The following is a 16,990-nucleotide window of genomic DNA, read 5'->3' on the forward strand; positions in this document are numbered from 1 at the left end:
ATAGATGGAAAAACAGGCTTACAGAGGTTCAGTGAATTACATGGGGTCATGCTGAGAGCAAGTCGCATAATTGGGACTGTAAACCAAATCTGACTTCTGAGAACAAGTGCTAACCACTATGTGACACTCCCACACTTATATTTTACCTTGTACTAATTATGGTCCCTTGGTACCTGTTGCCTCCACCCCCCCTCCTTTTTTTTTTTTTTTTCTGTGAGAGGGAGTCTTGCTCTGTCACCCAGACTGGAGTGCGGTGGCCTGATCTCAGCTCACTGCAACCCTGCCTCCCAGTTTCAAGGAATTCTTGTGCCTCAGCCTCCTGAGTAGTTGGGACTACACCACGTCCGGCTAATTTTGTATTTTCAGTAATTCCTACCTCTCAAAGTTTCCCTGAGGATTAACTATGACATTTCCAGAAGTTTTTGTAAAGTGTGGGCCACCATGCCCAGCTGATTTTTGTATTTTTAATAGAGACTGGGTTTCGCCCTGTTGGCCATGCTGGTCTCGAACTCCTAATCTCAAGTGATCCACCCCACTCAGCCTCCCAAGTGCTGGGATTACAGGTATAAGCCATCCCCATCCCCTCTTAACACACATACGCACACAACGTGTACACCCTTGGGGCTCTAGACAATGTATTATATGTGAATCCAGCACAGGGCATGGCACAGCTTAGGCGCAACATGAAATGAAATGAATCAATGTAGTATTTTATGCAGATTTTGCGTTTTGTTGGTATAGTGTTTTATCAGCATAATAAAGATGCCAGAATATCTATAAAAGGATACACAAGGCCGGGAGTGGTGGCTCATCCTGTACTCCCAGTACTTTGGGAGGCTGAGGTGGATCACCTGAGGTCAGGAGTTCGAGACCAGCCTAGCCAACATGGTGAAACCTCGTCTAAACTAAAAATACAAAAATTAGCTGGTCATGGCAGCAGGCGCCTGTAATCCCAGCTACTCCTGCTGAGGCAGGAGAATTGCTTGAACTTGGGAGGCAGAGGTTGCAGTGAGCTGAGATCGTGTTGTTTCACTCTAACCTGGGCGACAGAGTGAGACTGTCTCAAAAAAAAAAAAAGAAAAAAGGATACACAAGAAAATGTTAACAGTGGTTGCCAGCTGGGTGCGGTGGCTCATGCCTGTAATCCCAGCACTTTGGGAGGCTGAAGTGGGTGGATCACGAGGTCAAGAGATCGAGACCATCCTGGCCAACATGGTGAAACCCCATCTCTACTAAAAATACAAAAATTAGCTGGGCGTGGTGGCACGCGCCTGTAGTCCCAGCAACTCGGGAGGCTGAAGCAGGAGAATTGCTTGAACCCGGGAGGTGGAGGTTGCAGTGAACTGAGATCGCGAAGCGCATGCCTATAATCCCAGCACTTTGGGAGGCTGAGGTGCGCGGATCACTTGAGGTCAGGAGTTTGAGACCAGCCTGGCCAACATGGTGAAACCCCGTCTCTACTAAAAATACAAAAATTAGCTGGGCGTGGTGGTGGGCACCTGTAATCCCAGCTACTTGGGAGGCTGAGGCAGGAGAATCGCTTGAGCCTGGGAGGTAACACGCCACTGCACTCCAGCCTGGGCAACAGAGGGAGACTATGTCTCAAAAAAAAAAAAAAAAAAGGACTCCAGAATTTTGCTTGATTATTATTCAGTAAGGTGGTCAAAGGTCAGTTTGCTTGGTAACCTTGTACAAAGAAAAACAGTATTCCATAGCTCCTCCATAGCTACAGAATACAAAGGCCCAGAGGTGGCCCATGGGGTGAGGGGATTCCTCAGTGTATCTCACCACTGGACCATTATTTTCAAGTACAAGGTCTGGTAGTGATGGGGCAATGAACAGAAAACCCTTACCTTAGATTTAGATGGAGGTTCAGGTTTTTAATCTGCATCTCTTACCTTCTTTGAAGCCTATTTTTGCAGCCTATATTTTGCAATATAGAATAGTGAAAATTCCTACCTCTCAAGGTTTCCCTGAGGATTAAGTGTGGCATTTCCAGAAGCTTTTGTAAAGTGGCAAGGACTGTACAAATAAGTGGCATCTCACTTTCCAGTGTACCTTCTTCCCCCTCCAAGCCTTTGCCCATTTTTTCTACTTGGAATACTCTTTTTTTTTTTTTTTTTTTTTGAGATGGGATGGAGTTTCACTCTTGTTGCCCAGGATGGAGTGCAATAGTGCGATCTCAGCTCACTGCAACCTCTGCCTCCCGGGTTCAAGCGATTCTCCTGCCTCAGCCTCCCAAGTAGCTGGGATTACAGGCATACACCACCACTTCCGGCTAATTTTGTATTTTCAGTAGAGACGGGGTGTCTCCATGTTGGTTAGGCTGCTCTCGAACTCCTGGCCTCAGGTGATCCGCCCGCCTTGGCCTCCCAAAGTGCTGGGATTACAGGCATGAGCTACTGCTGCCCGCTGGAATACTCTTTACCTCTACCATATCCTAGGTAGGGAAATCCTAGTTGTTTAACCTCTATGAACCTCTGCTCTTCATCAGCAAAATTGAGAAAATAATAGTAGCTACTAAGATCATGTGATAATGAATGTATACAATGCCTGGTCACTGGAAATGTTCAATAATTATTAACTCTTATTATTCTTACTCATTCTTCAAGGCTGGCTGGAATATTACTTTCTCTGCTAAACACTGACACTTCCAAGCATATTATTATTATTATTTTTAATTACTCCCTCCTCTGGTTCTCATGGCTGATTACTCATACCTTTATTATAACATGCACTACTTTTTATTTTAATGGCTTTTTACTCATCCCTCTGGCCACTAGATATGACCTCCTCCTTCTGGGCAAGAAGCATGGGGGCACCTATCTTTCTATCACTTGGACCTGACATTCAGTGGGTGTTGCATAACTGGTGAGCAGAATGGAAATGAGAACACGGTAGCCAGCTGCCCTTCCCCTGGCTATAGATCTTACAGTTTTTATCTAAAAATATGTTTAGAGGCCAGGTGCGGTGGCTCACGCCTGTAATCCCAGCACTTTGGGAGGCCGAGGTGGGTAGATCACTTGAGGTCAGGAGTTTGAGATCAGCCTGGCCAACATGGTGAAACCTCATCTCTACTAAAAATACAAAAATTAGTTGGGCGTGATGGTGTGTGCCTGTAATCCCAGCTACTTGGGAGGCTGAGGCAGGAGAATAGCTTGAACCCGGGAGGCAGAGGTTGCAGCAAGCAGAGATCGTACCATTGCACTCCAGCCTGGGCGACAGAGTGAGACTCAGTCTAAAAAAAAAAGAAAAAGAAAATATATATATATATATATGGAGACAAGGTCTCACTTTGTTGCCATATATATATGTATATATATGGAGACAAGGTCTCACTTTGTTGCCATATATATATATATATATATATGTATATATATGGAGACAAGGTCTCACTTTGTTGCCATATATATATGCATATATATGGCGACAAGGTCTCACTTTGTTGCCATATATATATATATGTATATATATGGAGACAAGGTCTCACTTTGTTGCCATATATATATGTATATATATGGAGACAAGGTCTCACTTTGTTGCCATATATATATATATATATATGTATATATATATATATATATGTATATATATGGCGACAAGGTCTCACTTTGTTGCCATATATATATATATGGAGAGAGAGAGAGGGAGACGGGGGGGGGGGGTGGGGGGGTGCGGAGGAGAGAGACAGACAGACAGACAGACAAGGTCTCACTTTGTTGCCCAGGCTGGTCTTGAACTCTTGAACTCCCGGCCTCAAATGGCTGTCCCGCCTCAGCCTCCCAAAGTGTTGGGATTATAGGCATGAGCCACCATGCTTGGCAGCTATATATCTTAGCATTTACTTCCTCTGCCATGCTTATTTTTTCTTCTTTTTTCCTCCAGTATCCTCATTTTAACAGTATTATACCTATTATATTTCCAAAAAGGCTGAGCCAAGCTTGCACAGAGAACCTGCAAGTCAGGGCCTGAAGGGCTGCAGGGGATGGCAGCTGCTTAAAGGACCAGTTAACTACCTCTGGGAGGCCTCTAAGCTTGGGGAGAGAGGAAGGGCCAGACAGAGGGAGCAGAACATAAGCTGGTGCTTCTTAGTTCCGTGCTCACTTTTTCAAGGCCAACACTTAGCTGCTTTCCCCTGGCAGCTTGGGCAGAGGGCAAACATGTGCATCCTTGGAGCCACTTCCATACCCTCAGAGGTAATTGACACAACTGAGTGGAACTCAGGAACCTGGATCAAAGCCTCTCTCTCCTTAGCACTGACTACAGTGCATTGGGCTGTCTCTTGGTGCAACAAGGTTTGGTAGCACATTGCTCGTGGCACCTAGGCAAGTGCCCTCCATCTGACAGGCATTAGCAAGTGTCCTGGGGTTCAGGTCTCTGCTGTGCCTCAATCCTCTGAGATACACCATGAAGATCCTTCTCCTTCCCTTCCCTAAAATCCTGGGTCCCATGGCCCTCTGGGGTAGACCTCCAGGGCCCAGCCTTTTGTCTTGGTTAAATGCCAGGGATAAATGAAAAAGAATTCCCACCACGTCATAAACCTTACACTAAAGAGAATAATCAGAACTTGGACTAGATGTTTTGAAGCTTCTGATTGTAACATCTGTTTTTTTTTTTTTTTTTTGAGATGGTGTCTCGTATTGTCACCTGGGCTGGAGTGCAGTGGCGCGATCTTGGCCCACTGCAACCACCACCTCCTGGGTTCAAGCGATTCTCCTGCCTCAGCCTCCCGAGTAGTAGGGATTACAGGTGGCTGCCACCACGCCCAGCTAATTTTTTGTATTTGTAGTAGAGACGCGGTTTCACCATGTTGGCCAGGCTGGTCTCGAACTCCTGACCTCATGATTCACCTACCTTGGCCTCCCAAAGTGCTGGGATTACAGACGTGAGCTACCGCGCCAGCCATGACATCTGTTTTTAATAATTTAATATCTGTTATGTGTTATCCCGTTAATTCCCTCTCTTTGCCACCATTGCTGAACTCTTAAGGTGATGGTTGCTAATTGTTTTCTGCTCACTATTCCTCTGAGAATATAATGAATACAATGGGCCCTCTCCCAAGAACAATGCATTGCTGTATCCACTAAAAATATTTTACACTAAACAAAATGGTCTCATCTATGGACCAGTCCATAGACCCTAGATAAAGAACCTTAATGATAAAGTTCTGGGACTAACTAGCTTGGTAGGGGGTAAGGAGGCATTCTCCCCTGACTCTCCTGGACTCCGTGGGCCCACCAACCACATTCCCAATTCTGCTGACTTGAGTTTATAAATGCAGCCATTCCAAGGCTGTTTGGAGCCCTTCATGAAGGGAAATTCTTTTTAAATTTTTATTATTATTTTAAAAAACCAGAATATTTATTGCATGACTAATGGTTGAAAGTTTTTTTTTTTTTTAAGATGGAGTGTCGCTCTGTTGCCCAGGCTGGAGTGCAGTGGCACGATCTTGGCTCACTGCAACCTCTGCCTCCCAGGTTCAAGCAATTCTCCTGCCTCAGCCTCCCGAGTAGCTGGGACTACAGGCATGTGCCACCATGCCCAGCTAATTTTTTTTTGCATTTTTAGTAGAGACGGGGTTTCACTGTGTCAGCCAGCATGGTCTCGATCTCTTGACCTTGTGATCCAGCCGCCTTGGCTCCCAAAGTGCTGGGATTACAGGGGTGAGCCACCGCACCCGGCCTGTTGGTTGAAATTGTTAAGATGACTCGGATGCTGCAACAGCTGCCCTTTTGTGTTTAGGTGTTGTTTCTTCACGAAATCCATGCCTGAATCTGTGGTATACAGCTTTTAGGTGTCTCATTCGACCAGTCCCAGTGGCATTTCATCTTTGAGCCTTGGCACTCCAGTTATACTTCCTCTTGTGCTTGGCAGGGTAGCCACATTTGCCACAGGTCGACTTTTTTTTTTTTTTTGGAGATGGAGTCTCACTCTGTTGTCCAGGCTGGAGTGCAGTGGTGTGATCTTGGCTCACTGCAACCTCCACCTCCCAGGTTCGAGAAATTTTCTGCCTCGGCCTCCTGAGTAGCTGGGATTACAGGCGTCTGCCACTGTGCTCGGTTAATTTGTTTGTATTTTTAGTAGAGACGGGATTTCACCATGTTGGCCAGGCTGGTCTTGAACTCCTGACCTCATGATCCACCCCCCCCCCCAACCCCCAGCCTCCCAAAGTGCTGGGATTACAGGCGTAAGCCACCGCGCCTGGCCCGCCACAGGTTGACTTCTGAAGGTGGTAGACCTTAGAGCCATATTGGTGGCACAACCTGTGTGTCTTATTGCAACGCTTGCCAAACGTTGACGTTCCCTTCATCTTGCTTCTGCAGCCGAGACCAAAGAGCAGGAAATTCTTACCAGCCTCTTGGCAAAAACTGGATTCCTGGAATTTCACAGGAAAGATAGAGCAACACCTTCCCTGGGGGCTGCTTCTTGATTGCCACTGGAGGTGGTAGGAAGTGACCTGGTAGGAAGCCAGCTGTGCCATTCTGTTTGTGTAACAGCATTACCAGTTAATCCATTGCTCTCTTGGTGAAACATCAGTCACCAGTTTAACCTGAGTTCCATTTCCTATTCAGCCGTGAGATTCCTGGGCTTTGCTTCTGGTTGTCACTGGCTTGTTGTGGGCAAACTTGAGGGAGTTTCTTAAGGTGAAAAGGCTGAGGAGATGCAGCAGATTGTGGTAGACCAGTAGCTCTCAACTGGGCATGATTTTGCCCCCCAGCCAGGGGGCATTTGTCAACATTCTGACATTTGGCAATTTGTCGTCACAACTTGGGTGGGGATGTCAGTTGCTACTGACATTGAACGGGTAGAGGATAGGGATGCTGCTAAACATACACTACACGAGGGAGTCCCCTCCACAACAATGAATTATCTGGCCCCAAATATGCCAAGGTCAAGAAATCCTGGGGTAGAAAGGCCATGATTGTATAAATGTCAGACTGGGATTCGAATCATTGGCATGCGCTATGACCTTGGGCAAGTCACCACACTTGTGCAAACCTCAGATGAGTCAGCACAAAGCTAAGAACACAGGTTCTGGAGTTTGAATCCCAGCTTTACTAACCAGCTGTGGTTTAGTAGAATTTAGGCAGAATGCCTCACCTCTCTGAGCCTCTTCATTTGCTTACTTACCTGTAAACTGACTTATTCTATAGGGATGTTGGAAGTTAATCGTGGAAAGTGCTTAGCATTGTGCATGACACACAGGTGCTCAAATGTTAGCCCACATTATTATAACTCACACCAGCCTCCTTTTTCCTCTGGGAACTTCTATAGCACATAGCTCATGTACCCACATATACAATGATGTAGGGCATGGTGTACTTATTTCTACTCTGTTGGTGCCCCAAACTCCTTGAAGGCAAGGACATTAGAATCAGATTTCTTTGCTTCCCCTAAGGTCCCTAGGAAGATGCTTAAATACCTACATGACTGTCTTTAAATTGCACGTAAATGGAATCCAAATTTTCTGTATGTTTTAACCCTCTTTGCTAGTTGCCTTTCAGTTAGAAGGTGTTCTTAACACCAATTAGATATTTTCTTGGTTTCACTATTTCACATTTTGCAGTCGATGTATAAAGTTTTCACAGAATGGATCCCACTTTACGTTACTACTCCTTTTGAAGCCATCCAATGAGACAGACCACGTTCCCAGCATCTTTGCATGAGTTCTCTGTCCATGGCTTGCTCCTGCAAGGACTTAGAGAAGCAGCAACTGTTGATATGTCAACTTAGCTAATTTTACGTGGGTTATCAGTCCCACTTTAGCCAAGAGGGGCAAGACTGGTGGGCATAGACTTTGAGAACCCAAGGAAGATGCTGGACGAAGCTCTTTATGGAATTCATTATTTGGCACACGCCCCCAAATCATCTTTTTTTTTTTTTTTTGAGATGGAGTTTTGCTCTTGTTGCCCAGGCTGCAGTGCAATGGCATGATCTCGGCTCACCACAACCTCCGTCTCCTGGGTTCAAGTGATTCTCCTGCCTCAGCCTCCCGAGTAGCTGGGATTACAGGCATGTGCCACCATGCCTGGCTAACTTTGTATTTTTAGTAGAGACTGGGTTTCTCCATGTTGTTCAGGCTGGTCTCGAACTCCTGACCTCAGGTGATCCGCCTGCCTCGGCCTCCCAAAGTGCTGGGATTACAGGCGTGAGCCACCATGCCTGGCTCCAGACAGTCTTTTATCCTAGCAAAACTAAGGTGATAAATTCTCCAAGAACCAGGATTGTGTACTTTATCTGCTTTAAGAACATTTAGATACTCTGAGAAAGGCTAATTGACAGTGAAAATGAAACCTACAAATGGGGCTAAACACAGGCAGATAGAAGCCTACCTCTACCTTTCACCTGCTATACAACTTCTTTGGGACTAAGTTTCCCTTTCTGTGCCACATTAATTGTTGTGTGACCAGAATGAAAATAGATGGGACAAAAAAAAAAAAAAAGAAAGAAAATAGATAGGACAACAGTGCAGTTAAGGTTTAAGCTGGCCTGGGGGAGAAATCCCCAATCTGCCACTTACTAGCTCTGTGATACTGGATAAGTTATTTTGCTTCCCCAAACCCTGGGTCTGTCATTTGCAAAACAGTTTTAAAGTTGTGCTTATAACTCTTAGGGTTGTTGAGATAACGAATGTAAAATGCTTGGTGTAAATTAAGCCCTTCAAAAATGTAACCTATTAATATGCAGTTGTTACAGTTATCCTTTGGTATCTGTGGGAGATTGGCTCCAGGACTCCAGTGGATACTGCAGATGCTCAAGTCCCTTATATAAAATGGTGTAGTATTTGCATATAACCTACGCACATCCTCCCATATACTTTAAATCATCTCTAGATTACTTACAATACCTAAATACTAGGTAAATGCTATATAAATAATGGCTATACTGTACTGTTTAGGGAGTAATGACAAGTAAAAAAAAGCCTGTACTTGTGCAGTACAGACACAACCATTCACTTTTTTCCCTGAATATTTTCTGTCTACTGTTAGTTGAATCCACAAATATGGAACCTATGGATACAGATGGCCAACTGTAATAAATTTGAAGGGAAAAGGCAAAAATCTCATTACTCAGACAAACCCATATTCCTCCTGGGAGAACATGAGAACCCTCTGTTCTTACAGTCATGGCAGTGCTCCTTCTCAGCCCTGAGGAGTTCCCATCACCCATGGCTGAGCAAATTCCCTCTCCTCACCCTTCTACCAAGGCCCTCCTGAAGGTCAAAGGACAGAGGCACAGACAGGGGTTTAGAGAAACGTTGTGTTTAATGGTAAAGCTTAGCACACCCCAGCACCAAGAATGGTGTGGAGTTGCAGCAGCAACAGGCCGGTGACCCCCCATGGAGCCTCACATGGCGAAGAGGATGAGGAAGGCGACCATCAAACAGAAAAGCCCCATGGCCTCAGACAGGGCAAAGCCGAGAATGGCATAGGAGAAGAGCTGCTGCTTGAGAGACGGGTTCCTGGGAGGGACAGAGATCATTGCCAGTTGAGGGAGAGGAAGGGGTGAGGGGAGGGGAGGACACAGGAGGGTGAGGTGAATGGGGCGTGTTACTCCTGGGAGAGGGCCTAGCCTGCACAGATCCTGGGGATTTGGATGGACAAGCAGAGTGGACCAACCTGGTAAGTTTAAGTGAGCCAGGCTGGATGCATGTTTTCTCTGGAGAAACTATGATGTAGATGAAATCAACCTGAAGGCTCCTGAAGGGAGCTCCTCCAGCTGAGGCTTCCCCAAACAGGGTGGAATTTACAGTGGGAGATGCTGTAGACCACCCAAACTTACCTGGCATAGCCAATGATCAAGCTGCCAAACACGGTTCCAATGCCAGCCCCTGAACCAGCCACACCAACTGTGGCTGCCCCAGCACCAATAAACTTGGCTGCTGTGTCAATGTCCCGGGAGACAACACTGGTCTGGAACTCCCGTCTGGCCACCTGGAGTGGGAAGTTGCTGTAGGAAGGCTAGAAAGAGAAGCAAGGCAGGCAAGATAGCAGAGAGATAGTATGGCATAAGGACAGGTGGCTGACTCTACCTCCTTCACCCCACCCACCTGAGCTCTGACACCGTTGGCAAACTGCCTGGTAAATGCAGAATACTCTGATTGCAGAGTATGCTGGGAATTAGTCTTAGAGTCTGTTGTCAGACAGGACTAGGGAAATTTCATGGGTTAGGCACACCTCACTTTTATAAGTTTCTTACCTACAAGGCTTACCTTGGGGGACTTAGAACTATTAAAGCATACAGATTCTCCAACTCTCCTCCCACTTTGGTCTAAAGGCAACTTAAGCTGAAGGACCCCTGTCTGGGAACATTCCTTGATTTAAAAAAAATTAATTAATGGGTTTTTATGAGTCAGGGTCTTGCTCTGTCACCCAGTCTGGAGTGCAGTGGCATAGTCACAGCAGTCTCGACCTCTGGGATTAACCAATCCTCTCATCTCAGCCTTGGAGTAACTGGGACTACAGCCACATGCCACCACACATGGCTAATTTTTTTTTTTTTTTTTTTTTTTGTAGAGATGGGGTTTCACTGTGTTGCCCAGGCTGGTCTTGAACAACTGGGCTCAAGTGATCCTCTCGCCTCAGCCTCTCAAAGAGCTGGGATTACAGGTGTGAGCCACCACCCTGGGCCTTGGGAACATTCCTAAGAGAGCTATTCCTCCCTTACCTGTTTAGATGAATTCACTGGGCTATTCAAGAAGGAGGCAGACACAGGCCTGATTAGACCCCTGGTACAACAGCGGATCTGTAAAATCAGAAAGCCACATCCTACCAAATCAGTCAAGGAAAAAAAATCCTAATTGCTGAGCTGTCAAAAATGACTACAGATTTCATAAACAGAATAAGTTCAATGTATTTCAAGGTCAATTTATTCCTGTTCCTATCAGATAGGCCTGCCCCAGAGACAGCTGTCTCAATAGCTTGATATAGTCAGCAGTGGCAACCTTCACCATTCAAAACCAAACCAAAGTTCACTTCTTTGGGCACAGCCTTAATCAGCTTCCCAGAATGGAACAAGAACCCACACTAATACCAAAGCAGGTACAGGAAAGGTTTATACCCAGATCACCAAGTAATCAGATGGGGGAAATTTTATTCTGCTAAAATACACTCACAGCTACACACCCTAAATGGAGTGGGCCAGTCAGCCCCGGAAACCGACTGGAATAGCCATCCAAGGAGAGCCATCTGTAACATGGCTTTTTTGAAATAATTTTTAGTGCAGTGGTTCTCAAACTTGGCTGCACAGTGGAATCATCTGGAGAAGTCTAAAAGATACAGATGCCTGGGTTCCACCCCCATTCCCAAAGTCTGATGCAAATGGTCTAAGGTGCAGCCTAGGCATCAGGATTATAAAAAGTTCCCTGGATGATTCTAACGTGCAGCCACTGTTGAAAACCACTGTTTTAGTGGGCTGTCTCTATGGCCAGGCCAGACTGGGGATAAAAATCAAATCCAGAATCTCTGACCACATTCCAAAGCCAAGATAGCTTGGTTCACAGGCCCAGATAAACAGGGGTTACCTTCATCACATCCTACAGCCACCTCAAAGAGCCTACATCATCAGGACGCCAAGCTCCCCTGGGTTCATTCATTAAACACTGATGGCGTCCACACCATACACCTGGTACTACAGAGCACCGCGGCGCGGCACCTTACCAGAGCTGGAGAAATGAATAATGCCCCGGCGGTCTGCATTTTTTCAGTCTGCAGAGGGGGAAAAAATAGTAATAATAATCCCACTGAGACCTGGTTGTTTGCTTATAATGACGACCTTTGGTCGTCCCCTTCACCCCCGTCCGTCCTCTCTAGACCACGCTCTTCCTTGCACCGTGCCCCAGCTGAGGAGGGCATTAGAGGTCAGAGGGACAGAGCAGCGGGTCTTCAAAGCAAAGTCATGGAGATCGGAAGTCAAGGAAATGTGCCCAAGCCCCAGGAAGGAAATGTTGCGAAAGGGAATGGTCTCTCGGGAAGACTGGAAGCGGATACTGGGCAGGTGTCGCGCAGGATCCTGCCCATCTTACACAGCAGTCCCCGACCCGCCCCAGCCGAGGCAGTCAATCGTTCATTACCGTTGGTAATTAACATTCATTGATAAGGCCATATCTAGATTGCCATAGCCTCTCCCAGCACTGGGGGGAAATACCCCTCCACACTGCCCAGCCCACAACCCTGCCTATTGCTGGCTCCCGGCCCCAAGTCACCTGCACTCCTACTGCCCTGCAACCCCTGCTTGGCCCACAGCGCTCGCCCGGCTCAAGGTGACAGACTCACCTCCCAGCTTTAGCCCTTGGTCTCAGCGCTCAACTTCCCCCACCCACGTGTCCTGGACCTTCTCCATTCTCATTGGCCGTAATATTCCCGCGTCCCCATTGGTTGACGTCATCGATTCCTCCACTCTTATTGGCTTTCCGCAGCTGCTTCCTCTCCCTCCACAGGAGCTTCGTGGCAATTCCCGCCTCCATGCGGATAGAGGCGGGGCTTTCCTACGAGATCTGGATTACGATTGGCCGATCCCTGAAACGCTCGACCATAGAGTTGGCGGGACTCAGAGGTTCCATAACCTCGCGCACAAGATGGCGACCAAGGTGGACGCTGAAGAAAAAGGCGTGGGAGAGATGACGGGACGTGTGACGCAGTCAGACACATGACTTTGGCCCCGAGCCTTCATTCGGGCGCTTGGGCCACGGGGCGCGTTGCATGTTGGGATTGGTAGTTGCGCTGAGGGGGGCCACCAAGGACAGCTGAGATCCCGCGAGATATTCGAGGCCGGGAGAGCCGATGCCTTTGCAGTAATTCCCACCGTGGAGGTTTGTGGAAAGACCGCTTTCCATGGAGAGTAAAGGCCGGCTGGAAAGTCCCCAAGCGGTGAGCGCAGTTTTGTGGACCTCAGCCGGTGTTCAGCAGTCATGGACTAGCATCCAGATGGCTTTCTAAAACATTTGTTGGGCCGGGTGCAGTGGCTCACGCCTGTAATCCCAGCACTTTGGGAGGCCGAGGCGGGCGGATCACCTGAGGTCAGGAGTTCGAGACCAGCCTGACCAGCATGGTGAAACCCCGTCTCTACTAAGAATACAAAAATTAGCCGGGCATGGTGGCGCGTGCCTGTAATCCCAGCTACTTGGGAGGCTGAGGCAGGAGAATTGCTTGAACCCGGGAGGCCGAGGTTGCAGTGAGCCGAGATCGCGCCACTGCACTCCAGCCTGGGCAACTGAGCAGGATTCCGTCTCGGGGGAAAAAACAAACAAAAAAATTGTTTATTTTGTAAAAACAACACTGAAAGAATGAAATAATATCCCTATAGAAAAACGAGCAAAGGATAGGAACAGGCAATTCAGTAAGGAAGAAATATGAATTGCAGGAACGAATGTCAGCCTTCCTAATCAAAGAAATATAAGTTTAAACGCTCCGCTTAGTACTGCTCAAAACAGCAGAGTTCTTTTTATTAATGTGAGCCACACGCTCTCCTATATTGCTGGTGAGAGGATGAATTAGAAAACCTTCCTTGAAAGCAGTTTGGCAATATTTATTTTTATTCAAAGGCTGTGAATGGGCCATCCTCTTTGACCCAGTAATTCTTGAGTAACTAAGAGCCTTTAAGCTCTCCATCCACTTTTCATCCAGTAATATCACTTCTAGGAATTTATTTTGAAGAATCAGAAATGCAGATTCTTTTAAAAAGATGTGCATTTGCAGAGTTTGTCGAAATTGGAAACAAGTAAATGTTCTACTGACAGTAAAAGGTGAAATAAGTTATGATATTTTCACTTGATGAAATAAGCAGAAATAAAACAGGAAATAAAATCATGTTTTTTTTTTGAGATGGAGTCTCGCTCTGTTGCCAGGCTGGAGTGCAGCGGCGCTATCTCGGCTCACTGCAAGCTCTGCCTCCCGGGTTCACGCCATTCTCCTGCCTCAGCCTCCCGTGTAGCTGGGACTACAGGCGCCTGCCACCACGCCAGGCTAATTTTTTGTATTTTTAGTAGAGACGGGGTTTCACCGTGTTAGCCAGGATGGTCTCGATCTCCTGACCTCGTGATCCGCCCGCCTCAGCCTCCCAAAGTGTTGGGATTACAGGCGTGAGCCAGCACGCCCGGCCATGTTTTTGAAGAATATTTTATTTTTATTATTATTATTTTTTGAGACGGAGTCTCACTCTGTTTCACACACTGTAGTGCGGTGGTGCGGTCTCTGCTCACTGCAACCTTTGCCTCCCCGGTTCAAGCAATTCTCCTGCCTCAGCCTCCCAAGTAGCTGGGATTACAGGCACGCGCCACCATGTCCGGCTAATTTTTGTATTTGTAGTAGAGAAGGGGTTTCACCATGTTGGTCAGGCTGGTCTTGAATTCCTGACCTCAAGTGATCTGCTCGCCTTGGCCTTCTAAAGTGCTGGGATTGCAGGCATGAGCCACCGCGCCTGGCCTTGAAGAAGATTTTATATTGAGAAATATTTTATAATGCAAAACTATGCATAGAATTGTGAAAAAATATGCATGGAAAAAGAATGAAAAAAATGTTGAAAATTAATAGTTAATTCTAGAGGGTGTAATAAATTGATTTATATTTTTATGAGTATGGGTACTTTATAATAGAAACATATTTTAAAAATTACACTAATCTGGCAACTCACAAGTCTGGACTCTTAAGAAAACTTTTTTTTTTTAATATATATATATATTTTTTTTAGAGACAGGGTCTCACTCTGTTGCCCAGGCTGGAGTGCAGTGGTGCAATCATCCCTCACTATTATAGCCTTAATCTCCTGGGCTCAAGTAACCCTCCCTCCTCACTCTCCCAAGTATCTAGGACTACAGGTGGGATCTTGCTATGTTGTCCAGGCTGGTCTCAAACTCCTGGCCTCAAGGATCCTCCCACTTCAGCCTCTGGAAGTGTTGGGATTACAGATGTGAGCTACCTGCACCTGGCCAGAAAAACATTTTCTTTTCTTTTCTTTTCTTTTCTTTTCTTTTGTTTTTGAGATAGAGTCTTGCTCTGTCACCCAGGCTGGAGTGCAATGACGTGATTTCGGCTTACTGCAACCTCTGCCTCCCGGGTTCAAGCAATTCTCCGCCTCAGCCTCCTGAGTAGCTGGGATTACAGGTGCGCGCCACTATGCCTGGCTAATTTTTTTGTATCTTTAGTAGAGATGGGGTTTCACCATGTTGGCCAGGCTGGTCTTGAACTCCTGACCTCGTGATCTGCCCGCCTTGGCCTCCCAAAGTGCTGGGATTACAGGCATGAACCACCGTGCCCAGCACATTTTCTTTTTTTTTTCTTTTTTCTTTTTTTGTGAGACTGAGTGTCACTCTTTCGTCCAGACTGGAGTGCAGTGGCGAGATCTCGGCTCACTGCAACCTCCGCCTCCTGGGTTCAAGCCATTCTCCTGCCTCAGCTTCCCGAGTAGCTGAGACTGCAGCGTGCGGGCCACCACGCCCAGCTAATTTTTAAAATTTTTTTTTAGTAGAGACAAGGTTTCACCATGTTGGCCAGGCTGGTCTCGAACTCCTGACCTCAGGTGATCCACCTGCCTCGGCCTCCCAAAGTGCTGGGATTACAGGCGTGAGCCACTGTGCTGGGCCAGCACATTTTCATATCATGTGGAGATTTAAAATATCCTGCTAGCATGGTATAATTGAAAGTGTGTGGGAGGCCAAGGTGGGCAGATCATTTGAGCCCAGGAATTGGAGACCAGCCTGGGCAACATAGCGAAACCTCATCTCTAAAAAAAAATAAAAAATAAAAAAAATTAGCTCGGTGTAATGGCAGGTACCTGTAGTCCCAGCTACTCAGGGGGCTGAAGTGGGAGGATCACTTGAGCTCAGGAGGTCAAGGCTTCAGTGAACTCTGATTGCACCACTGCACTGGCCTGGGCAACAAAGCGAGACCGTATCTCAAAAACAACAACGACAACAACAACAACAAAAAGGAGAGTGGAGTTTTGAGCTCACTACCATGGCTACAACACATAACTGGTATCTTCTGAGCAGATTATCCAGTCTTTCTTTGTGTTAGTGTTATAAGCTATCATTTATTGATACCTCATTATATGACAAATACTGTGCTAGGTGCTTTGAACCCAGGTCTGTCTGGGTCCAAAGCAAAAGTTCTTTTTTTTTTCTTTTTTTTTTTTTTGAGACGGAGTCTCGCTCTGTCTCCCAGGCTGGAGTGCAGTGGCGCGATCTCGGCTCACCGCAAGCTCCGCCTCCCGGGTTCACGCCATTCTCCTGCCTCAGCCTCCCGAGTAGCTGGGACCACAGGCGCCCGCCACCACGCCCGGCTAATTTTTTTTGTATTTTTAGTAGAGATGGGGTTTCACCGTGTTAGCCAGGATGGTCTTGATCTCCTGACCTCGTGATCCGCCCGCCTCGGCCTCCCAAAGTGCTGGTATTACAGGCTTGAGCCACTGCACCCAGCCTTTCTTTTTTGCTTGAGATGGAGTTTTGCTCTTGTTGCCAGGCTGGAGTGCAATGGCGCAATCTCGGCTCACTGCAACCTCTGCCTCCCGGGTTCAAGCAGTTCGCCTGCCTCAGCCTCCCAAGTAGCTGGTATTACAGGCGCCTGCCACCACGCCTGCCTAATTTTTTTTTTTTTTTTTTTGAGACAGAGTCTTGCTCTGTCACTCGGCTGGAGTGCAGTGGCGCAGTCTCAGTTCCCTGCAACCTCCACCTCCTGGGTTCAAGCGATTCTCCTGCCTCAGCTTCCCCAGTAGCTGGGATTACAGGTACCCACGACCACGCCCAGCTAATTTATAGATAGATAGATAGATAGATAGATAGATAGATAAATAATTTTTTTTTTGAGACGGAGTCTTGCTCTGTTGCCCAGGCTAGAGTGCAGTGGCGTGATCTCGGCTCACTGCAAGCTCCACCTCCTGGGTTCACGCCATTCTCCTGCCTCAGCCTCCCGAGTAGCTGGGACTACAGGCGCCTGCCACCATGTCCGGCTAATTTTTTTTTTTTTTTTTTTGTATTTTTAGTAGAGACGGGTTT

At 46.9% G+C, this 16,990-nt stretch overlaps 1 protein-coding gene across 2 annotated transcripts; it reads right to left on the reverse strand.

Moving 5' to 3' along the window:
* Positions 1–9,247: 9,247 nt before the first annotated feature.
* Positions 9,248–12,592, reverse strand: ATP5MC1 (ATP synthase membrane subunit c locus 1). 2 transcript variants are annotated; one of them, XM_001172743.6, is made up of 5 exons: positions 12,276–12,592; positions 11,661–11,708; positions 10,669–10,746; positions 9,784–9,962; positions 9,248–9,463 (listed from the first exon to the last, which is right to left on the reverse strand). In XM_001172743.6, exons 2-5 carry the CDS (start codon positions 11,697–11,699, stop codon positions 9,349–9,351), a joined length of 411 nt encoding a protein of 136 aa, XP_001172743.1. In that variant the 5' UTR covers positions 11,700–11,708; positions 12,276–12,592; the 3' UTR covers positions 9,248–9,348. The 2 variants fall into 2 exon arrangements, with proteins under 2 accessions (XP_001172743.1, XP_511941.1); XM_511941.6 differs by having other exon boundaries at positions 12,206–12,329.
* Positions 12,593–16,990: the final 4,398 nt, after the last annotated feature.

The sequence above is a fragment of the Pan troglodytes genome, chromosome 19, assembly GCF_028858775.2.
Source record: "Pan troglodytes isolate AG18354 chromosome 19, NHGRI_mPanTro3-v2.0_pri, whole genome shotgun sequence".
NCBI lineage: Eukaryota > Metazoa > Chordata > Mammalia > Primates > Hominidae > Pan > Pan troglodytes.

Bases quoted from the DNA above. Each gene is read 5' to 3' on its own strand.
- ATP5MC1 (XM_001172743.6), bottom strand. From the start codon at position 11,699: ATGCAGACCGCCGGGGCATTATTCATTTCTCCAGCTCTG. The intron at 10,747-11,660 runs GTAAGGTGCCGC...CTGATTTTACAG, and splicing joins TATTCATTTCTCCAGCTCTG to ATCCGCTGTTGTACCAGGGG. The intron at 9,464-9,783 runs GTAAGTTTGGGT...TGTCCCTCCCAG, and splicing joins TTGATCATTGGCTATGCCAG to GAACCCGTCTCTCAAGCAGC.